The sequence below is a fragment of the Bison bison genome, unplaced genomic scaffold (genome assembly GCF_000754665.1).
Source record: "Bison bison bison isolate TAMUID 2011002044 unplaced genomic scaffold, Bison_UMD1.0 scf7180017864388, whole genome shotgun sequence".
Classification (NCBI taxonomy): Eukaryota; Metazoa; Chordata; class Mammalia; order Artiodactyla; family Bovidae; genus Bison; species Bison bison.
Window position 1 is genome coordinate 3,986,006 of NW_011494960.1, and position 25,810 is coordinate 4,011,815.

Consider the following 25,810-nt stretch of genomic DNA (forward strand, 5'->3'; position numbering starts at 1 on the left):
AAAGTCTGACACTGTTTCCACTGCTTCCCCATCTATTTCCCATGAAGTGATGGGACAAGATGCCATGATCTTCATTTTCTGAATGTTGAGCTTTAAGCCAACTTTTTCACTCTCCACTTTCATTTTCATTAAGAGGCCTTTTGTACTTATCAATAATTACCTTAAATGTAAATGGGTTAAATGCTCCAACCAAAACACAAAGACTGGCTGAATGGATACAAAAACAAGACCCCTATATATACAGTCTACAGGAGACCCACCTCAAACCTAGGGACATATACAGACTGAAAGTGAGAGGCTGGAAAGATATTTCATGCAAATGGAGATGAAAGGAAAGCAGGAGTAGCAATACTCAGATAAATAAACGTTAAAATAAAGACCATGATAAGAGACAAAGGACACATAATGATCAAAGGATCAATCCAAGAAGAAGATATAACAATTATAAATATATATGCACCCAATATAGGAGTACCTCAATACATAAGACAAATGCTAAGAAGTATGAAAGGGGAAATTAACAGTAAGAGAACAATAGTAGGGGACTTACCCCACTAACACCTATGGATAGATGAACCAAAGAGAAAATTAGCAAGGAAACACAAGTTAAATGATACAATGGGCCAGTTAGACCTAATTTATATCTACAGGGCATTTCGCCCCAAAACAATGCATTTCACCTTTTTCTCAAGTGCACACGGAACATTCTCCAGGATAGACTATATCATGAATATGACATAAATCACAGCAAGATCCTCTATGACCCACCTCCCAGAGTAATGGAAGCAAAAGCACAAATAAACAAATGGGACCCAATTAAACATAAGCTTTTTCACAACAAAGGAAACTATAAGCAAGGTAAAAAGACAGCTTTCAGAATGGAAGATAATGAAAGCAAATGAAACAACTGACAAAGAATTAATCTCAAAAATATACAAGCCACTCATGCAGCTCAATACCAGAAAAATAAATGACTAAATCAAAAAGTGGGCCAAAGATCTAAACAGACATTTCTTCAAAGAAGACACACAGATGGCTAACAAACACATGAAAATGTGCTCAACATCACTCATTATCAGAGAAATGCAAATCAAAACCACAATGAGGCACCATCTCATGCTAGTCAGAATGACTGCCATCAAAAAGTCCACTAACAATAAATGCTGCAGAGAGTGTGGAGAAAAGGGAACCCTCTTACACTGTTGGTAGGAATTCAAACTAGTACAGCCACAATGGAGAACCATGTGGAGATTCCTTAAAAAACTAGAAACAGAACTGCCATATGACCCTGCAATCCCACTGCTGGGCATATACACCAAGGAAACCAGAATCGAAAGAGACACATGTACCTCACTGTTCATCACAACACTGTTTATAATAGCCAGGACATGGAAGCAACCTAGATGTCCATCAGCAGATGAATGGATAAGAAAGCTGTGGTACATATACACAATGGAGTATTACTCATCTATAAAAAAAAAAAAGCATTTGAGTCAGTTCTATGAGGTGGATGAAACTGGAACCTATTATACAGAGTGAACTAAGAAACACCAATACAGTATATTAACACATATATATGGAATTTAGAAAGATGGTAACAACAAAACCCTATATGCAAGACAGTAAAGGAGACATAGATGTAAAGAACAGACATTTGAACTATGTGGGAGAAGGTGACGGTGGGATGATGTGAGAGAATAACATGTATATATATTAAACATGTATATAACAATATGTAAAACGGATGACCAGTGCAAGTTTGATGCATGAAGCAGTGCACACAAAGCTGGTGCTCTGGGTCAACCCAGAGGGTTAGGGTGGGGAGGGAGGTAGGAGAGGGGTTCAAGATAGGGGGACACATGTGCATGCATGGCTGATGTCAATGTATGGCAAAAACCACAATATTATAATTAACCTCCAATTAAAACAAAATATTTTTTAATTTAAATAAATAAATAGATTCCCAAACCCTATACTTCAGATTCTCAACACAGGAATTTGAATATTAAAGTCTGCCTCACATGATTCTGACCCTTTTCAGGACTGGGAAATAGCTGCTGCTCTTTGTTACAGACCCAAAGTCCCTAAGAAAAGTGTAGGTTCACCAGCAGTTATCTAGCAACAGAACAAGAAACAGCATTAAATGAGAGCTAGTTTGGAGCAGGGACACTTTGGCAAATTTCTGTTGATTCTTGGACACATGGAAAAATCATAGAACATGAAAAAAATCACACATATGTATATAGATATATGTACTTACTTTTATACGTGTGTGAATTATCACTGTAAAAATTATGTCACTTTTTTTTATTTTGAATATGTATGATGCACAAAAGGGTTGAAACCAATCTATGGCAAATACCTGTTAATTTACCACCTACCTTAAATAAAATGTTGTATCACTATAGTTGAAGCCTTCTGGATACCCATCCCTAATAAAATCCCATTTCTTCCTCTCAGAAGTTAAACTAGTCTGAATTTAAGCTTATCAATTCCCATGTCTTTATCTTTTCACCCATCAGTTCAGTTCAGTTGCTCAGTCGTGTCTGACTCTTTGCGACCCCATGGACTGCAACACACCAGGCTTCCCTGTCCATCACCAACTCGCAGAGCTTACTCAAATGCATGCCCATTGAGTCAGTGATGCCATCCAATCATAAATGTATAAATAAGCAATATATAGGATTGTTTTGCATTTTAAAACATATAAATGATTTAATACCATAATTTTATTCCACACCTTGCTTTTTCATTCAACATTATGTTTGCAATTCATCAATTTTTATTCAATTTCTAAGATTTTAATGTTTACCACAATTTAAATATTCTAATGATGGACAGCTTGGTTTGTCTTTTTTTAAAGTTTTTGAAATTTAAAAAAACAAATGCTCCTGTGATAATGCTTGTACATATCTCCTTGGGTACATGAGTTTCTTTAATAGAGAAACGTGGAAAGAAGAGTTTGTTCAGGGTTTATACCTAGAAATTGGGTTCCTGTGTCATAAGTTATGCACATCTTCAATTTTATAAAAAATCTCCCCAATTGCTCTCCCTAGCTGTTCTACCAGTTCAAATTTCCACTACAGTGAACACATGACAACTATCTCCTTCACACTTAACATTGTTGGTTTGGGTTTTTTTTTTTTTTCCATTTTGTTAGAATGATGGCTAAGAAATGTGCGTATGTGCTCAGTCACGCACCACTCTTTGCGACCTCATAAACTGTAGCCTGCCAGGCTCCTCTCTCCATGGGATTTTCCAGGCAAGAATATCAGAATGAGTTGCCATTTCCTAGTCCAGGGGATATTCAGAACCAGGGATCTAAACCACATCTCCTACGTTGCCAGGCACATTCTGTACCAGTCTGTCACCTGGGAATCCCAGCTAAGAAACAGTATCTCCTAATGGTTCCAATTTGCATTTCCAAGATTACTACTGAAATGGAATTCCTTTTAATACATCTATTTGCTTCCACTTTGAAGGACTGCCTTTTATACATATTTTGCTAGATTTCTTATTGAGTTATGAGAGTCTTGATTTGTAGCATTTCTTTAATGAATATTATTCAATATTTCTTTGCTAACTGATCATTGTTGCCAAGATTATCTTTCATAAACAGATCTTTGTATTCTATATATTAAACTTATCAATATTTCCTTTAATGATTCTGTATTTTTTGATCTTAAGAAATTGTTCTCTACTCCAAGAACATGAAGATTTGCTTCTATTTGTCTTCTAAAAACTTTTAAAGTTTTAATGTTTAGGTATTTAAGTTAATTCTAAATGTTAATTGTTTTTTTGGATATGGTATGCAAATAAATACTTAAAGCCTTTCCTGTCACTATACACAGTCAATCATATCAATTTATATATACATGAAATATTTAGTTAACTGAGTTTCCTAAACATTTATCAATGAATACATCCTCTCATCATGTATCTGATATGCCATTTCAAGTTTCCAAGTTGCCATATATAATGGAACAGTATCTGACTTCTCCATCTGTTCTATTGACTTATATGCCAATTCTTGCACTATAAGATTCCTATGAGTTTATTATAAGCCTTTATATCTAAAAGAGCAAGTCCCTCTTCCTTTTTCTTCTTCAGAATTGTCATTATTCTTGTTCTTTAATCCTCCATAGGGCTTCCCTGGTGGCTCAGACAGTAAAGAATCTTTACTGCCTGCAGTGTAGGAGAACCAGTTTGACCCCTGAGTCAGGAAGATTCCCTGGAGAAGAGAATGGCTACCCACTCCAGTATTTTCGTCTGGAGAATTCCACGGACAGAGGAGCCTGGTATGTTACAATCCATGGGATCACAGAGTCAGACACAACTGAGAAACTAACACTTTCACTTTTCTTCTTTCTTCAATCTTCTACATAAATTTTAAAATCAGCTTATAGATTCCATCCAAAACAAAATCCTGTTGGAAATTTATTACTAGTTAACTGAATCTACAGATAAATTTGGGAAGAACTGCATTTACTATTTAAAACCTTCTTCTCCAGGAACATGGTATATCTTTTCCAATTTAGATGTTCTTTAATATAGTTTGTAATAGAATTTTATAATTTGCTTCATAACTGTCATGGATATATTTGATTTTATTTGTGCTTAAGTACCTATACATTGTTATTATAAACAAAATATTATATCTAACTGCATTTTTGTTGTTCCTGCTGCAAATTTCATTCAGTAACGCAGCTGACTTTGTTTTTTGATTTTATATTTATTCAAATAAAGTGAAAACTTTTGTTCATACAAAAAGAGTATCCAAAAGAAACCAACAGAAGTGTCCAGTCTTTCTGAACTCTCTTGGCAATTGTAATTATTCATGAATCCAAATTTTGTAGACTATTACATACTTTGTGAATAAGTATGTTTTTCTTTTTCATAATCCTAAAGGTTTTAACTTACTTTGCTGGTAAGGACCTACAGTAAAGTGTTGAAAAGAAACATGGTAATAGAGATTCCTACATGATTTCTGATTTCAGCAGGAATCTTCTTAATATTTAAACCATAAGTGTGATGTTTCTATGTATGTTTTCGTCATGTACTTTTTATCAGCTTAATGTTTTCTTCTATTCTGATTTTGCTAAGAATTTTTTTTGTCATGAATCAGTATTGAATTTCATGTAGTGTTTTTTTCTGCCTCTTGAGATAACCACAGAAATGAACAAATATTCTGATGATGAAAACAGATTTATATTATTGATTGAAATAACCAACAGGCTCTCTCGCTCACTCTCTTTTTCACACACACACACACACAGATACACTCAGTTTGCTAATATTTTGTTTAAACATGTTAATCTGTGTTTAAACATGTTAATCCATGTAATTTACTTTTGAAGTAAATTAGCTTGTACAATTTCTTGTGTAATCCCTGTCTAGTTTACACATCAAAGTAACTCTATCGTCATAAAATGAGATGGGTAGTGTTTTCATTTATTTTATCCTCTGGAAGAGTTTATATAAAATAAGAGATGTTTCCTTGGGTGTAATACAGCTCCCTTGTATAACTGTCTGAATCCAGTGCTTATTTGGTGGAAAGACATCATAGACTGCAAAAATGGTCACAGTCCTTTGCTCTTTGCCAGTTCCATGCTCTGTGTAATGAGAATTTGTAGCATATCTCATCAAAAGGCAGAGTCTATTTCCCATACTCTTAAATCTGGCCTTGTAACTTGGTTTGGCCAGTAAAATGCAGAAAAATAATGTGCAAGTTTCAACTGCAGGCTTCAAAAGGCCATTCAAAGTTTTGCTCCAGCTCTAGAAACCCTTGTCAGCAACCATGTTAACAAAACTGGACTAGACTATAACATGTAGCAGAGATAAACCAAACTAAACATTCTAGAACAGTCAGCCCCTAGAAAACCTAGCAGCTGACCAAAGATGCTACAAGTGAACTCACTGAGAATGTAAGAACCAGTCAGCAAAACCCAGCCCAAATTGCCAACGCACAGAATTCTGAACTGCACAAATGGTTGCTGTTTCAAGCTGCTAAGCTTCAATTTGTTATGCATCAAAAGCTAACTGGTACAGTATACATATTTTAAAATATAAATTTTTTATGATATGTTAAAGATTCCAAGACTATCTGGGTTATTCACTTCTTAAATCCATTTTGATCATGTATATAATAAGGAATTATTCATTTTTCTCTAGTTTTCTATTTCATTGGCACAAAACTGTTAATAATTAATTACTATTGGTTTTATTTTCAGAGTGTTTTTTGTGTGCATTTGTTATTCACATTGGTTTTTACACCTTCTCCCATTTTCTTCTTGCTCAAACTTCCAGATGTTTAGCCTGAGTTATTCTTTTCTAAAAAGGTTAGCTTTTTTCCTCCAGCTATTATTAAGATCTTCTCTGTGTCCTTGGGTGTTCTGCTATTCTGCCAATACATCTAGATTTGGCTTTCTGTCTATCCTCATTTGTGTAACAGATTATCAAAATGATCCAGAATTCTTCCATTCCTTGTATCCATATCCTTGCAATGTTATACTGCAGAATACTTCAAGAGATGAAGTCTGTTTACTTACCCCTTGCTACTAGATTTGGTCATATGACTTTCTTTGAGCAATAAATTATTAGCAAACGTGATCAAGCAGAGCCTTAAAATGCACTAGAATTCTAAGGCTTCCTCTATTCTTTTTTAAATTTTAAAATTTCCATGTGAATAAGCTGGAGTAGACTCCACCTGGGGGAGAAGAGCAGTCAACAGCCAGCCTGCCACCAGAGTTGTGAAGAAGATATCTATTGACCAACCAATTGCTTACAGCCATATCAGAGAGCTCAGTAGATTACCGGCATACCCTGACTAAACCAGAAATGTCATCCCATCAACCCAAAGAATTATGAACTGAATAAAATGACTTGTTTAAGCTTCTAGGTTTTCTGAGTGACTTTTTACAGACAGCAAGAGCTTACTCTTTGATTGTACTGTGTTTTCTATAATCAGAGTTGATGTCTTATCAACTTTGCAATACCCTTAACCATCACACTTCTGTTGAGGTTCAGTTGCTAAGTTCTCTCTGACTCTTGGCGACCCCCATGGACTATAGAACATCAGGCTTCCTTGTCCTTCACCATCTCCTGGAGCTTTCTCAAACTCATGTCCATTGATTCCATGATGCCATCTAACATCTCATCTTCTATAGTCCCTTCTCCTCCTGCCCTCAGTCTTTCCCATCATCAGGGTCTTTTCCAGTGAGTAATTTATTCTCAACAGGTGGCCAAAGGTTGGAGCTTCAGCATCAGTTCTTCCAGTGAATATTCAGGGTTGATATCCTTCGGGATTGACTGGCTTGATATACTTTCAGTACAGGGGATTCTCACGAATCTTCTCCAGAACAATTCAAAAGCAGCAATTCTTCAGCACTCAACCTTCTTGATGGTCCAACGCTCACCTTCATACATGACTACTGGAAAAACCATAACTTTGACTAAGACAGACCTTTGTTGGCAAAGTAATGTCTCTGCTTTTTGATACGTTGTCTAGATTTGTCATAGCTCTTCATCCAAAGAGGAAGTGTCCAGTGTATATATGTGTATATATACTTCCATAAATATTTGAAAACTCCAAAAGATAATGGGAGAAAGGAGTTATGGGCACTATTAGAAGTGTGATGAAACATGCATAGAGAGAGGAAAACAACAGAATGAGAAAGACTAGAGATCTTGTCAAGAAAACTGGAGATAACAAAGGAACATTTCATGCAAAGATGGGCACAATAAAGGACAGAAACTGCCAGGACATAACAGAAGCAGAAGAGACTAAGAAGCAGTGGCAAGAATATACTAAAAAATAGACAAAAAAGTTCTTAATCACCTGGATAACCATGATGGTGTGGTCACTCACCTAGAGGCAGAAATCCTGGAATGCAAATTCAAGTGGGTCTAGGAAGCATTGTATGTGCTTAGTTGCTCGGTCAAGTCCAGTTCTTTGTGACCCTTTGGACTGTAGCCTGCCAGGCTCCTATGTCCATGAGATTTTTCAGGCAAGAAATAGTGGACTGGGTTACCATTTCCTTCTCCAGGGGATCTTTCTGATCCAGGGATTGAACCTGTGTCTTCTATGTCTCCTGCACTGCAGGCAGATTCTTTACCCACTGAGCCATCAAGGAACTCACTATGAACAAAGCAAGTGGAGGTGATGGAACTCCAGCTGGCCTATTTTAAATCCTAAAGAATGATGCTGTTTTAAAATTCTGTACTCAATATGACAGCAAATTTGAAAAACTCAGCAATGGCCACAGGACTGGAAAAGGTCAGTTTTCATATCAATCTCAAAGAACGGCAATGCCAAAGAATGTTCAAACTACTGTACAATCACACTCATTTCACATGCTATAGCAAGGTAATGCTCAAAATCCTTCAAGCTAGGCTTCAACAGTACATGAACTGAGGACTTCCACATGTACAAACTGGGTTTTAAAAAGGCAGAGGAACAAGAGACCAAATTGACAACATTTGCTGTATCATAGAAAAAGCAAGACAATTCAAGAAAAATATCTACTTCTGCTTTATTCACGATGCCAAAGCCTTTGACTGTGTGGATCACAACAAACTGTGGACAATTCTTATAGAGATGGGAATACCAGACCACCTGACCTGTTTCCTGAGAAATCTGTATGCAAATCAAGAAACAACAGTTAGTAGACTACTTCTGCCTATCCTTTCACTGAAGGGGTAGTCTTCAGTATTGTGGCTTTATTTTACAAGTTTCTGTCCTAATTTTTAATCTTGCATGGAATCCAAGCCATTCTTCATATCCCACACAGAATGTTGAAATTTAAGACTCTAAACAGAACTCTTAAATATTGCTAATGAGAGTTTAAAATAATATAGCCACTTTGAAAAGTAAATTGGCATTTTTTGATGATGTTAAACATACATTTAATATTGTTGTTGCTGTTTAGTACCTAAGTCGTGTCTGATTCTTCTCAGCCCCATGGTCTGTAGCCCACCAGGTTCCTCTGTCCATGGATTTCCCAGGCAAGAATACTGGAGTGGGTTGCCATTTCCTTCTCCAGGGGATCTTCCCAACCCAGGCATCAAACCTACATCTCTTGCATTGGCAGGTGGATTCTTTACCACTGAGCCACAAAGGAAGTCCCACACTTAAGATACAGGCCAGCAATCCCACTCCAACATATTTACCCAAATGAAAATGAAAACTTCTTTTTTTCATAAATAGCCTGTATGCAAACATTTTAGTAGCTTTATTCACAAATACTCAAAACAACCTAAATTCTCATGAACTGACAAATTATAGTATATGCATACAATAGAACTGGAATGCAACTCAGCCATAAAGGATGAATCTTGATATACACAATAGCATGGGTGAATCTCAACATATATACATACACATATAAATGATTCCATTTGTAACACATTCTGGGAAAGGCAAAATTCTAGGAGAAGACAACAAATCATTGATTCCTAGAGATTTAGGATAAGGAGAAGACTTGAACAAAGTGCAGTACAATAGAATTTCTGGAGGTTATCAACAATCCTTTATCTTGATTATGATGGTATACATGACTGTATAAAATTCCTAAAACTCAGAGAACCATAAATTTAAAGGGAAATTTATTTTATATGAATTATACCATAATTTTCAAAAAAGGAAAAAAAGCCCAAGATCAAATGGTTTCACTGGTCTACCAAACATTTAAAGAGTTAATGCCAGTCCTTCTCAAATTTTCAAGAAAAGTTAGAGGCAGAGACATGCTTAAACTTATTTTTCAAGGTTAGTATTACCCTGATACCAAAGCCAGAAAATAACACTACAGAAAAAGAAATCTATATACCAATATCCTTGATAAACATAGATGCTAGGGGGGCAGTCCTAAGATGGCACAGGAATAGGACAGGGAGACCACTTTCTCCCCAATGAAATCATCAAAAGATCAGTTGAATGTTGAGCAACTTCCAAAAAACAACTTCTGAATGGTAGCAGAGGACACCAGGCACCCAGAAAGGCAGCCCATTCTCTTGGATAGGAGGTAGGACAAAATATAAAAGACAAAAAGAGAGACAAAAGCGTTAGGACAGAGACCCATCCTGGGGAGGGAGTTGCGAAGGAGAGGAAGTTTCCAAACACCAGGAAACCCTCTCACCAATGGGTCTGTGGGGAGTTTTGGAATCTCAGAGGGCAACATAACCAGGAGGGAAAAAAAACAAAAAACAAAACCCACAGAATACATGCCTTAACCAAAACTCCCAGCAGAGAAATACTCAAGACGCTCGCATCTGCCACCAGCGAGCAGGGGAGGTGCAGGTTGCATGCTTAGGGTAAGGACCAGGCCTGAATGCCCTGAAGGAGCTAAGGTGAGATAGCAACCCAAACTGTGGGATGGCCTGAGAGAGGAAAAAAAGAAAACAGAGAGAGAGAGAACTTCCCCACGAAAAGTTCTAACCCAAGACAGAGCCTGGCCAGCTCATGGAACAAAGGATTGAACGAATACCAAAGGAGAGCTAGCTGGCTATGGACTGGCCCATTCCCCTGTGGGCAACATCCAGAGCCGGAAGGCGAGAGGCAATCTCAGCCCCAGAGATGGCATCCTCCACCAAACTGTGAGCAGGCTCCCAGTTGCTAACCACGTCTTCTGGGATCCTGGACGGTTGACATCTGCCAGGAGGGTCGCAGCCTGAGATCAGCCCCCCAGAGGCGACACGCAGCACACCTGAAATGGTGCTCTTGCTGTGCATCCAGGAAACCAAGCAGCTGGGAACAGGGTGGTGATAAGATGCACCATACACCTGCGACAGTGTGCTCGCCAAGCACCTGGTCGCCCGAGCTCCTGGACCTGGGAAGGCCACAAAACGCAGGCCCAACCGAGTCTGTGCCTTTGTGGAATACCTAAAAACCTGAACCTGAGCAGCTTAGGCTTGGGAAGTGCATGCGACCCAGGGCCGCTTTGGACAGTTCCCCTTCAGAGCAACCTGGAGCCTGAGCAGTGTAGACCAGGAAAGCACACGCACTGTGAGCTGGGGCAAACTCAGTGTGGTCCATACACTGTGAGCACTCCCCACACACGCCAGTGATATTTGTTTGCAGTGTTCCTCCCTCCCCACAGCACAATTGAACAAATGAGCCTAAATAAGTGACCCCCCTTGTGTCAGGGTGGAAATTAGACACTGAAGAGACTTGCAGAGGAAGCCAAAATAAACAATGAAGAGGGAGCCACTCTGGAAGTGACAGGGGCAACAGATTAGTTAACATTGACTAAGCATTGGAGGGGGCCTATAGACCTTGAGAAGAAGTATAAGCTGGAACAAGGAACTATCTGAAACTGAACTGACCCCACACTGCCCTGAACAGCTCCAGAGAAATTCCTAGATACATTTTTACTATTATCTTTTTTATTATTTTATTTTAAGCTCTTTATTACTCCTTTAATTTTCATTTTTATAACCTACTATTATCTTGCAAAAAAAGACCCTATTTTTAAAGCAAATTTCACATATATATTTTTTATAATTTTTGTGATTGATTTTGTTTTGTATTTTTAATATTGTATCTTTGAGAATCTAACCTCTACTCTAGGTTTTTAATCTTTGCTTTTTGATATTTGTTATCAATTTTGTACCTTTAAGACTCTAATCTTCAGTACCCATTTTTACTTACAGGTGTGATTACTAGCTTGATTGCTCTCTCCCCTTTTCACTCTCCCTTTTCTTCCCCAAGTTACCTCTATCTCCTCCCTCCCCCTTCTCTTCTCTACCTAACTCTGTGAATCTCTCTGAGTGTTCCAGGTTGTGGAAAACACTTAGGGAACTGCTTACTGGTTAGATTGGTCTCTCCCCTTTTGACTTCCCTTCTTCCCCTCCTAGTCACCTCTATCTCCCTTCTCCCTCTTCTCTTCTCTATGTAATTCTGTGAACCTCTCTGGGTGTTCCAGACTGTGGAGAGCACATAGGGAATTGATTACTGGCTAGATTGCTCTCTCTCCTTCTGATTTTGCCTCTTCTTCTCCTGGTCAGCTCTATCTCCCACCTCCCTCTTCTCTTCTCCATGTAACTCTGTGAACCTCTCTGGGTGTCCCTCAGTATGGAGAATCTTTTCACCATTAACCTAGATGATTTATCATCAGTGCTCTATGAATGAAGTCTTGAGGCTACTGTAAGAGTAAGACTGAAAGCCAGAGGTAGGAGGCTTAAATCCAAACTTGAAAACACCAGAGAACTGCTCACTCCAGGGAACATTAATTGACAAGAGTTCATCCAAAAGCCTCCATGCCTACATTGAAACCAAGCTCCACCCAAGAGCCAATGAGTTCCAGAGCAAGACATACCATGCTAATTCTCCAGCAACACAGGAACATAGCCCTAAGCATTAAAATACAGGTTGCCCAAAGTCACACCAAAGCCACAGATACCTCAAAACTCACTACTGGACACTTCACTGCGCTCCAGAGAGAAGAGATCTGGTTCCATCCACCAGAACACCAATGCAAGCTTCCCCAACAAAGGAAATCTTGACAAGCCACTAGTCCAACCCCATCCACAGGGAGAAACCTCCACAATAAAGAGAAACCACAAACTTCCTGCAGACATAAAGGCCACCCCAAACACAGCAATCTAAACAAAATGAAAAGGCAGAGAAATATTCAGTAGGTAAATGAACATGATAAATGCCCACCAAATCAAACAAAAAAAGAGATAGGGCATCTACCTGAAAAAGAATTCAGAATAATGATAGTAAAGATGATCCAAAATCTTGAAAACAAAATGGAGTTACAGATAAATAGATCATAGACAAGGATTGAGAAGAAGCAAGAAATGGTTAACAAGGACCTAGAAGAATTAAAAGAGTCAGTCAATAATGAATAATGCAATAACTGAGATCAAAATCACTCTGGAGGGAACCAATAGTAGAATAACTGAGGCAGAAGAGAGGATAAGGGAGGTGGAAAATAGAATGGTGGAAATAAATGAAGCAGAGTGGAAAAAAGAAAAAAAGAACTAAAGAAATGAGGACAACCTCAGAGACCACTGGGACAATGTTAAATGCCCCAACATTCGAATCATAGGAGTCCCAGAAGAAGAAGACAAAAAGAAAGACCATGAGAAAATACTTGAGGAGATAATAGTTGAAAACTTCCCTAAAATGGGGAAGGAAATAGCCACCCAAGTCCAAGAAACCCCGAGAGTCTCAAACAGGATAAACCCAAGGCAAAACACCCCAAGACACATATTAATCAAATTAATGAAGATCAAACACAAAGAACCAATATTAAAAGCAGCAAGAGAAAAACAACAAATAACACACAAGGGGGTTACCATAAGGATAACAGCTGATCTTTCAATAAAAATTCTTCAGGCCAGGAGGGAATGGCAGAACATACTTAAAGTGATGAAAGAGAAAAATCTACAACCCAGATTTCTATACCCAGCAAGGATCTCATTCAAATATGAAGGGGATCACAAGCATTATAGACAAGCAAAAGATGAGAGAATTCAGCACCACCAAACCAGCTTTTCAACAAATGCTAAAGGATCTTTTCTAGACAGGAAACACAGAAAAGGTTTATAAACTCAAACTCAAAACAAAAAGTAAATGGCAATGGGATCATTTATCAATAATTACCCTAAATGTAAATGGATTGAATGCCCCAACCAAAAGACAAAGACTAGCTGAATGGATACAAAAACAAGACCCCTATATATATTGTCTATAAGAGATCCACCTCAAAATAAGGGACACATACAGACTGAAAGTGAAGGGCTGGAAAAAGATATTTCACAAATAGAGACCAAAAGAAAGCAGGAGTAGCAACACTCATATCAGATAAAATAGACATTGAAATAAAGGCCATGAAAAGAGACAAAGAAGGACACTACATAATGATCAAAGGATCAATCCAAGAAGAAGATATAACAATTATAAGTATATATGCACCCAACACAGGACCACCACAATATGTAAGGCAAATGCTAACAAGTATGAAAGGGGAAATAAACAGTAACACAATAATAGTGGGAGACTTTAATACCCCACTCACACCTATGGATAGATCAACTAAACAGAAAATTAGCAAGGAAATATAAACTTTATATGATACAATGGACCAGTTAGACCTAAGTGATATCTATAGGACATTTCACCCCCAAAAAATGAATTTCAACTTTTTCTCAAGGGCACACAGAACATTCTCCAGGATAGATCACATCCTGGGTCATAAATCTAGCCTTTATAAATTCAAAAAAAGTTGAAATCATTTCCAGCCTCTTTTCTGACCACAATGCAGTAAGATTAGATGTTAACTACAGGGAAAAAATTATTAAAAATACAAACATATGGAAGCTAAACCACATACTTCTGAATAACCAGCAAATCACAGAAGAAATTTAAAAAGAAATCAAAATATGCATAGAAACAAATGAAAATGAAAACACGCCAACCCAAAATCTATGGAATTCAGTAAAAGCAGTGCTGAGGGGAAGGTTCATAGCAATACAAGCTTACCTCAAGAAACAAGAGAAAAATCAAATAAATAACCTAACTTTACACCTAAAGAAACTAGAAAAAGAAGAAATGAAGAACCCCAGGATTAGCAGAAAGAAAGAAATTATAAAAATTAGGGCAGAAATAAATGAAAAAGAAACAAAAGAGACCAGAGCCAAAATCAACAAAGCTAAAAGCTGGTTCTTTGAGAAGATAAAATAAAATAGACAAACCATTAGCCAGACTCATCAAGAAAAAAAGGGAAAAGAATCAAATCAATAAAATTAGAAATGAAAATGGAGAAATCACAATAGACAACACAGAAATACAAAGGATCATAAGAGACTACGATCAGCAACTATATGCCAATAAAATGGACAACTTGGAAGAAATGGATGAATTCTTAGAAAAGTATAACCTTCCAAAACTGAAACAGGAAGAAATAGAAAAATTGTAACAGACCCATCACAAGCACAGAAATTGAAACCGTAATCAGAAATCTTCCAACAAACAAAAGCCAAGGACAGATGGCTTCACAGGTGAATTCTACCAAAAACTTAGAGAAGAGCTAACAACTATTCTACTCAAATTCTTCCAGAAAATTGCAGAGGAAGGTAAACTGCCAAACTCATTCTATGAGGCCATCATCACCCTAATACCAAAACCAGACAAAGATGCCACAAAAAAAGAAAACTACAGGCCAATAGCACTGATGAACATCCTTAAAAAAAATCCTTAACAAAATTCTAGCAAACAGAATCCAACAACATGTTAAAAAGATCATACATCATGACCAAGTGGGTTTTATCCCAGGGATGCAAGGGTTCTTCGACATTTGCAAATCAATGTGATACACCACATTAACAAATTGAAAGATAAAAACCATATGATTATCTCAATAGATGCAGAGAAAGACTTTGACATTCAACATCAAATTTCAACATCAATTTATGATAAAAACCCTCCAGAAAGTAGGCATAGAAGGAACATACCTCAACATAATAAAAGCTATATATGATAAACCCACAGCAAACATTATCCTCAATGGTGAAAAATTGAAATCATTTCCCCTAAAGTGAGGAATGAGACAAGGGTGCCCACTCTCACCACTACTTTTCAACATAGGTTTGGAAGTTTTAGACACAGCAATCAGAAAAGAAAAAGAAATAAAATAAATCCAGATTAGAAAAGAAGTAAAATTCTCACTGTTTGCAGATGACATGATCCTCTGTATAGAAAACCCTAAAGATACCACCAGAAAATCACTAGTGCTAATCAATGAATATAGTAAAGTTGCAGGATATAAAATTAACATGTAGAAATCCCTTGCATTCGTATACACTAACAATGAGAAAACAGAAAGATAAATCAAGGAAACAATTCCATTCACCATTGTGACAAAAAGAATAAAATACTTAGGAATAAATCGACCTAAAGAAACAAAAGACCTATATATATAAAATTATAAAACACTGGTGAAAGAAATCAAAGATGACACAGATGGAGAAATATACCATGTTCATGCATCAGAAGAATCAATATAGTGAAAATTAGTATACTACCCAAAGCAATCTACAGATTCAATGCAATCCCTATCAAGCTACCAACGATATTTTTCACAAAACTAGAACAAATAATTTCACTATTTGTATGGAAATACAAAAAACCTCAAATAGCCAAAGCAATCTTGAGAAAGAAGAATGGAACTGGAGGAATCAACCTGCCTGACTTATGGACACCTTATCTTTGACAAAGGAGGCAAGAATATACAAATGGAGAAAAGACAATCTCTTTAACAAGTTGTGCTGGGAAAACTAGTCAACCACTTGTAAAAGAATGAAACTGGAACACTTTCTAACACCATACACAAAATGAACTCAAAATGGATTAATCATCTAAATGTAAGACCAGAAACTATAAAACTCCTAAAAGGAAAACATAGGCAAAACACTCTCTGACACAAATCACAGCAGGATCCTCTATGACCCACCTCCCAGAGTAATAGAAATAAAAGCAAAACTAAACAAATAGGACATAATTAAACTTAAAAGCTTCTGCGCAACGAAGGAAACTATAAGCAAGGTGAAAAGACAGCCTTCAGAATGAGAGAAAACAATAGCAAATGAAGCAACTCACAAAGAATTAATCTCAAAAATATACAAGCAGCTCATGCAGCTCAATTCCAGGAAAATAAAAGACTCAATCAAAAAATGGGCCAAAGAACTAAACAGACATTTCTCCAAAGAAAACATACAGATGGCTAACAGACACATGAAAAGATCCTCAACATCACTCATTGTCAGAGAAATGCAAATCAAAACCACAATGAGGTACCATCTCACGCCATTCAGAATGCTGCTGTTGCTAAGTCGCTTCAGTCATGTCTGACTCTGTGCGACCCCATAGACAGAAGCCCACCAGGCTTCCCCATCCCTGGGATTCTCTAGGCAAGAACACTGGAGTGGGTTGCCATTTCCTCCTCCAATGCGTGAAGTGAAAAGAGAAAGTGAAGTCGCTCAGTCATGTCTGACTCTTAGCAACCCCAAGGACTGCAGCCTACCAGGCTCCGCCATCCATGGGATTTTTCCAGGCAAGAGTACTGGAGTGGGGTGCCATTGCCTTCTCCAGCCATTCAGAATGGCTGCTATCAAAAAAGTCTACAAACAATAAATGCTGGAGAGGGTGTGGAGAAAAGGGAACCCTCTTACACTGCTGGTGGGAATGCAAACTAGTCCAGCCACTATGGAGAACAGTGTGGAGATTCCTTTAAAAATTGGAAGTAGAATTCCCATATGACCCAGCAATCCTACTGCTGGGCATACACACTGAGGAAACCAGAATTGAAAGAGACACTTGTACCCCAATGTTCATTGCAGCACTGTTTACAATAGCTAGGACATGGAAGCAACCTAGATGCCCATCAGCAGGTGAATGGATAAGAAAGCTGTGGTACATATACACAATGGAATATTACTCAGATATTAAAAAGAATGCATTTGAATAAGTTCTAATGAGGTGGATGAAACTGGAGCCTATTATACAGAGTAAACTAAGTCAGAAAAAGAAACAGCAATACAGTATATTAACATATATATATATGGAATTTAGAAAGATGGTAACAATGACCATATAGGTGAGACAGCAAAAGAGACACAGATGTAAAGAACAGATTTTGGACTCTGTGGAAGAAGGCAAGGGTGGGATGATTTGAGAGAATAGCATTGAAACATGTATATTACCATATATTGAAATAGATCGCCAGTCCAGGTTCAATGTATGAGACAGGGCGCTCAGGGCCAGTGCACTGAGATGCCCCTGAGGGATGTGATGCGGAGGGAGGTGGGAGGGGGGTTCAGGATGGGGGACACATGTACACCCATGGCTGTTTCACGTCAATGTATGGCAAAAACTACTACTATATTAGGGCTTCCCTGGTGGCTCAGATGGTAAAGCATCTGTCTACAATGCAGGAGACCTGGGTTCAATCCCTGGGTTGGGAAGATCCCCTGGAGAAGGAAATGGCAATCCACTCCAGTACTATTGCCTGGAAAATCCCATGGACAGAGGAGCCTGGTAGGCTATAGTCCATGGGGTCGCAAAGAGTCGGACACGACTGAGAGACTTCACTTTCACTTTCTTTTCATTGTAAATTAATTAGCCTCCAGTTAAATAAATAAATTAATTTTTTAATACTAGATTGAAAATAAAATCATAGATGCCAAAATTCTTAAAATATTAGCAAATCAAATTAAGAGTACATTAAAAGAACATGCACCAAGGTCAAGTGAGATTGATCCCTGGGATGCAAGGATGATTCAAGTCATGCAAATCAATAATTGTGATATACCACATTAACAGAATGAAAGCTAAAAATCATATGATCCTATCAATAGATGTAGAAAAAGCATCTGACAAATGCAGTATCCTTTCATGATAGAAACACCCAAATTGGGCATAGAAAGAACATAATCCAATGTAATAAAGGTCATAGTCAACATCATACTCAACAGCCAATGATTGAACACTCATTCAAAAATCAGGAATAAATACTTGGTGCCCATTCTCACCATTGATATTCAACATAATACTTGAAGCCCTATATAGAGCAATCAGGCAAAAAAAAAAAAAAAAGGAACAAAAGGTTTCCAAATTGGAAATGAAGAAGTAAAAGGTAACTGCTTGTAGATATAATCTTATACACAGAAAACTCCAAAACTCCACCAAAAAACTTTTAGAACAAATCAATGAAAGTCTGTAAAATTGTAGGGTACACGACCAAAATATAAAAATCAGCTGCATTTCTAAACACTGACAACAAAATACCCAAAAAAGAAATAAAACAACCTCATTAACAATAGCATCAAAACTAATAAAATACTTAGGAATAAATTTAAGGATATGAAAGATCTGTACACTGAAAACTACATGACTGATTAAAAACCTGAAAAAGACACACATGAATGGAAACATATCCCATATTCATGGATCAGAATAATTACTACTGTTAAAATCCCTCACTACCCAAAGTCATCTGTAGATTCAATGCAATCCCTATGTAAATCCAAAAGGCATTTTTCACAGATACTGAAAAAAAATCCCCAAATTTGTCAAAGCCAAATAGGCATTGTAAGACCCCCAAATAGCCAAGGTAATCCTGAGAAAGAAGAACAAAGTTAGAGGCACCATACTTTCTGATTTCAACTTGTACTACAAAGCTATAGTAATCAAAACGGTATGATTTAGCAAAATAGACACATAATCCAATGAAACAGAATTGGGAACCCAAAAGTCAATCCTTGCATATATGGACAACTAATATTTGCAAATCACAAAGCTGATAAGTGGTTAATATCTGAAATATACAAAGAACTCATACAACACAATAGCAAGAGAAAGTCTGACTTCAAAATGGGCAGAGAAACTGAATAGACATTTCTCCAAGGAAAACATACATGTATACCTCCAACAAAAAAATTTTAAGATGATATGGTGTGTATGTGTACACATACAGAGTAGAATATTATTCAATCATGAGAAAAAATATCCTGCCATTTGCAACAACATGGATGGATCTTAAGGGCATTATGCAAAGTGAAACAGGTCAGATAGAGAAATACAAATAATGCATGATATCACTTATGTGTGGACTCTAAAAACCTGATTCATAGACACAGAGTAGTTGCTAGGGTTTAGGGAAAGTGGGGGGAATGGGCGGATGTTGGTCAAAGGATATCTTCCACTTTTAATAGTTCTGGGGACCTAATTACAGCATAGTGATCACAGCAAATAATACTGTACTATAAACTTGAAAGCTGCTGAAAGTAATCTTAAATGTTCTCACCATGAAAAAAGAAATGGTAATTATGTAATGTGATGGAAGTGTTAGACAACATTATGGTGGAAATCATTTTGCAATATATTACATGTGTCAAACTGATGTACACCTTATACATAATGTTGTATGTCACTGACATCTCAATGAAGTTGGAATAGATAAGTAGATTAAAAGAAAAAGGTAATAAACTTAAATATCTAACTCTTTGGTATTGGCAGACATCCCTTTGGTTTTCACTTCCCTTCATATATTTAGCCTCTAAGGATCTCCCTTCTTGTAAGTGCAATGACAAATCTTAAAAGACTTTTGTTCTATTTTATCCAACATTTATAGGCATTCTGAAGCAAAAGGATTTCACAAATATCTAGTCTACCATATGGCCAGAAGCAAAATTCTGCCATTCTATTGAAGTACAAGACTATCTTAAAATTTCATGATGTTTTTTAACTTTTTCAATTCACTTTATCACTGAGTCCTGATGCTTCTATAAAGCACAATAATGCAGTTATTGTATTACACTCTTTATAGACAGGAAAACCAAAACTGATGGAAGTTGATTCATTTCTTATTGTTTATCTAAACTAGACATCTACCCAAAAACTGAATTAATAAAGATTCTGAGAATGAAAAGGAACTTGAAGATTACCTTAAATCTCCCAGAAGTAGAGCAATAAGAAATAGTGTGAGGATTATTTACATTCTGGATCATCCATAGCTGACAGAGTGAAGTGTGTGACCTTGGGCAAGTCACTGAAGTCTCTGTCTAATCTCAAAACACCCACATCATAGAATCGCTGTGACAATTAAGTGAGTGCATTCACATCAAGCACATAGAATAGCATGTTGCAAAAAGTAGAAGGTAGTGCTTACTTTGAATAAACCATGCTTTTGGTTGCGCTGACCAAGCCATAAATTGCTTCCAGGGGGAAGGTTGGTCTCAGGAGGGTCTATCACACGCTCATAAATCCTGTAGGAGCAAAGAACACAGTTACTAATAAAGAGGTTCAAAGTGGAACCCAAAGGTACATACATATCATTGGAAGTACTCATGGCATTTGCTGCTGGTATAGAGATGGAGGCAATATGGGGTACATTTTTGATGACAGGAACAGAATCAGAGATTTGTTCCTGACAACACTTGGAAACATTATCTGGGCCTCTCCCAGCTTTCTATCTTTGCTCTTTTTGCAGAGGAAGAAGAAAGAGGGTAACATTTTAGCTTGTCTACTCTGAGTAATGAATTTTATATAACCTCTGAGTAAAGTAGTTTTACCCATTTTTCAGGCGAGAATGTTGAGGTTCAGAGACCATAAAGAAGCCAACCAAGACAGCGAGAGAAAAGTTGGGATGAGAATCTATCTGGCCTGGCTGTGAAGACCATGCACCCTCCTCTGTGCTCTACAACTCTCTGACAGCTTTATCCAGCTTCTACTTATTTCTACAGTAATTTCCCAGACCCCATCTAAACAACTGAGGAGCAGCTGCCCACATGATAATGAGCTTCCTGTACAAAATCAAGTAAATAAAATCATCATCCAATGAATATTTATTGAGCATTTCTTTATGCTTCAACCTCCTTATAAGGCAACAGAAGATAGAGCAATAAACCAGATATACAAAGTCCTGTCCTCATAGAGTAAAAGAAAGAAAGAATTCTGCACAAGAAGAAAAATCTTCATGTGATACATGAAGACACAGAACTAATACAGAGAAAACAACCATCCCGGGATCTTTGCAGGCACTGACAAGACCTACTGAACAAGCAACCTGTCTCAGTTACCCTGCCCTCCCAGGCTCCATGTTAGTCAATAACAAATTCTGAAATTTGTGCTTTCTTTTTTTTTTTTTTTTAATTTTATTTTATTTTTAAACTTTACATAATTGTATTAGTTTTGCCAAATATCGAAATGAATCCGCCACAGGTATACATGTGTTCCCCATCCTGAACCCTCCTCCCTCCCCATACCATCCCTCTGGGTCGTCCCAGTGCACTAGCCCCAAGCATCCAGTATCGTGCATCGAACCTGGACTGGCAACTCGTTTCTTACATGATATTTTATATGTTTCAATGGCATTCTCCCAAATCTTCCCACCCTCTCCCTCTCCCACAGAGTCCATAAGACTGTTCTATACATCAGTGTCTCTTTTGCTGTCTCGTACACCGGGTTATTGTTACCATCTTTCTAAATTCCATATATATGCGTTAGTATACTGTATTTATGCTTTTGTGCTTTCTTTAGAAACAGTCCCTGCAAACACCAGCTGATCAAAGGCCTCCACCTCACCTCTGGCAAGTACCTTCCAGCACCTGAGTATCGAGAAGGGAAAGGAAGAGCTCAACTAAGACTTGAACCTGTCTCCATAGATGCTCGGAAGAGGCTGAGTGTGGTGAGATACAGGGACTGCCTCTTGCCAGAGGGTTCTGAATTTCTCCAGCAGCTTTCAATAGTAAAGTGCAGAAGAACTGGAGGACTGTCCAGTTACATCAAGGCCAGTGAATTATTGCAAGGCTGATGCAGCTGGGATCTATCACACTGCAGCCTTATGCTTATGTCTTAGCCACATCATCCATTACTCTCCTGTTTCCCAACAATATATACAAGGTATTCAATTGACAAAGCTCTAAATACATCAGGTCCTTCTCTACTAATTATCTTTCTGTTATAAATGGAGGCTCAAAACATAAGCAAGATAAATAAGCTTCCCTAAAAAAAGGTAGTCAGTGTTTTCTCCACAACAATGCATCCTTTCTTTTTCTGTTAGAAGGAACCATTTGAGATGAAGCAATGTGTCAAAACTGCCTTAATACAAGATGCTATATACTTCCTTTAAAAAGTTTTCTTTCCTAATATTAGTGAAAAACTAGAAAAAAAGCCAAATTTACAACAACAGAGAAACTCATACTTTATCAAGTAGATCAGCTTGATAGAATTTACTACAGTCATTAACAGTGATAAATATGCAGGTTATGAAATATGAGGAAGTATACACAAAATAATTTTCATCAGAGGAAAGGGGAATGCAAGATTATTTATGCACTATGGAGATAATGATGCAAAAATTATATTCAATGTTGGTGAGTTTCAGAGGAGGCCAGAGAGAAATGAAAATCACTATATTTAGGTGAAGAGGCAGAACATAATTTTCCATGAGGTGGTTTCACTAAACAGTTGAAAGTGTTGTCAACCTATTTATCTTAACCTTCTTTTGAAACATCTGCATCTGTCATAGTGAGAATAGTTTTCCATCCAAATGCCTTCTTTTTGGTTTTCAAAATGCTAGAAGGTAAGCTCAAAGGAGTAAAGGACGGGGCTTTATCTAATGTTTACTAAGTGCATTAAAGAAGGAAAAACCAGAAAGATCAACTCCCTCTCCTGCTGTCTCTTCCACAAACATAGTAGTTCCCTGGAAGAAACCCTTGAAGAAGCAAACTTTTGAGGTCACTATCATAAACAGGTGACAACCCAAGGTGCATGAGCCAAAGGGGAAAGCTGACTTCCATGTCCTACAGTCCTGTCAGGATCTGCTATTCATGCCAAGGGAAGTCTGCACTGCTGCCTTCCTGGAAGCCCCTCCTATTCATTTGGATCAAAGAGCTCCAAGCAGCAGGCACAGTCCACAGATTGCATACAGGCCTAACAAATGGAGAAAACTTAAGAACTATATTAAACTGACATTAAAAACCCACACAAAGGGTATCTTCAGTTCAATTGAGTCTCTCAGTTGTGTCCGACTCTTTGCAGCTGCATGGACTGCAGCACACCATGCCTCCCTGTCCATCACCAACCCCTGGAGCTTGCTCAAACTCATGTCCATTGAGTCGGTGATGCCATAACCATCTCATCCTCTGTCATCCCCTTCTCCTCCTGCCTACAATCTTTCCCAGAATCAGGATCTTTTCCAATGAGTCAGTTCTGTGCATCAGGTTGCCAAAGTATTGGAGCTTCAGCATCAGTCCTTCCAACGAATGTTCAGGACTGATTTCCTTTAGGATGGACTTATTGGATCTCCTTGCAGTCCAAGGGACTCACGAGAGTCTTCTCCAACACCACAGTTCAAAAGCATCAATTCTTCCGTGCTCAGCTTTCTTTATAGTCCAACTCTTACATCCATACATGACTACTGGAAAAGCCATAGCATTGACTAGATGGATCTTTGTCAGCAAAGCAACGTCTCTGACTTTTAATATGCTGTCTAGGTTGGTTCTAATTCTTCTTCCAAGGAGCAAGTGTCTTTTAATTTCATGACTGCAGTCATCATTTGTAGTGATTTTGGAGTCCAAGAAAATAAAATCTGCTACTTTTTCCATTGTTTCCCTATTTGCCATGAAGTGATGGGACTGGATGCCATGATCTTAGTTTTTTGAATGCTGAGTTTTAAACCAACTTTTTCACTCTCCTCTTTTACTTTCATCAAGAGGCTCTTCAGTTCCTCTTCACTTTCTGCCATAAGGGTGGTGTCATCTACATATCTGAGGTTATTGATATTTCTCCCAGCAATCCTCATTCCAGCTTGTGTTCATCCAGCCCGGCATTTTGCATGATGTACTCTGCATAGAACTTAAATAAGCAGGGTGACAATATACAGCCTTGAAGGACTTTTTTCGCAGTTTGGAACCTGTCTGTTGTCCCATGTTCAGTTCTAACTGTTGCTTCTTGACCTATCTAATCATGTGGAAATATCAGAAAAACCCAATTTGAGGGATAGTCCATAAAATAACTGCCTATGCTGTTTCAAATATCAGTATCATGAAAAGTAAAGAAAGGCTGAGGAGCAATGGCCAATTACAAGCAACCGAAGGGACATAAAAACTAAACATGAGATGGAATCCTGGACTGCATCTTAGAGCAGGAAAACAAAAATCCATAAAGAGGTCAGTAAAAAAATCAGTGAAATTTGAATCAGAATGGTAGATCACAAAATATTATTGTATTGGTGTTCAATTTCCTGATTTTGAGAATTAGGTGGTATATATTTCTGTGACTTGTTCATAGGAAATACACACTGCAGCATTTAGGGGTAAAACGTCATGATGTGTACAATTTCCTCTCAGAGAGTTCAAATTAACAATGTAAATATACACAATATAAGTACAGACATATGTAGACACATCTTTTTACTTTAAGAGAGAGCAGAATTTGAGCAGAGGTTATGATTGTATTCTTGTGTCATTCTCAAAACTTCTCTGTTGGATTAAATTTATATTAAAGTAAAAAAGTTTTTAAAATAGAGTAAAAAAGCTAAAAAGGTCTATAACGTATATAAATTAAAAATACAAATAGGCAAAACGATTTTATCTATGAGCCAAGGATACACACAAACTTTAAGTGTCACATAAGGTATATGACACTGTTTTCCTAAAGCAATGGTAATCGTTAGAGAGGAGGGAATGAAAGGCAGGGAAGGAGGGATATCCGAAGGAAGGATTAATGCTAAGAATATCTCATAAACGAAGACACAGGATTATCACATTCCTATCCTCACCTTTGTACAGGGGGAGTTTTTCAACCAACATACCAAACACAATCAAAATCGTGGCAAAAAGGCTGCTGATCCCTGAGGTAGACTGACTCATAGAGACATGCCAGTAGACTCAGGAAAAAGGAATGGGTAGAAGAAATAATCAGTCACCAAACCAAGAACCACACAGCCCATAGCTTTTATATGAGCAAAACATGACAAGACACTGCCCTTAACACTTTGCCTAAGTCAGAACTAGGTACTTTCTTACTCTCCATTTGGAACCTGTCACTGAAATCTAGTATTGCCCACATAACTGAAATGAAAAAGCCAAAGCTAATATATGAACTCCTTGGTTTCCAGCGTGCTCAGGAAATCAAATTCTATCTTCTGATACTCTAGTATTATGGTTAACGAGGTTTCCTTCTCATCAGCAAATATCTGACTGTCTATAATGTGTGGGCCACTGCTGGCTATGGGGACATCCAGGCAAAGTCCACAGGGCCAAGTTCCTGCCCTCCGGTCAAGTGCTCGAGCCAGACAGACAACAC

The 25,810-nt window shown here is 37.7% G+C and overlaps 1 protein-coding gene across 1 annotated transcript in view; it reads right to left on the reverse strand.

Moving 5' to 3' along the window:
- Positions 1-25,810, reverse strand: part of NELL1 (NEL-like 1 (chicken)) — a 1,067,650-nt gene that overhangs the window by 823,829 nt on the left and 218,011 nt on the right. The window contains exon 5 of the mRNA XM_010858409.1: positions 20,670-20,766. Within this exon, the coding sequence (XP_010856711.1) occupies positions 20,670-20,766 (97 nt within the window). The remainder of the gene's footprint in view (positions 1-20,669; positions 20,767-25,810) is intronic.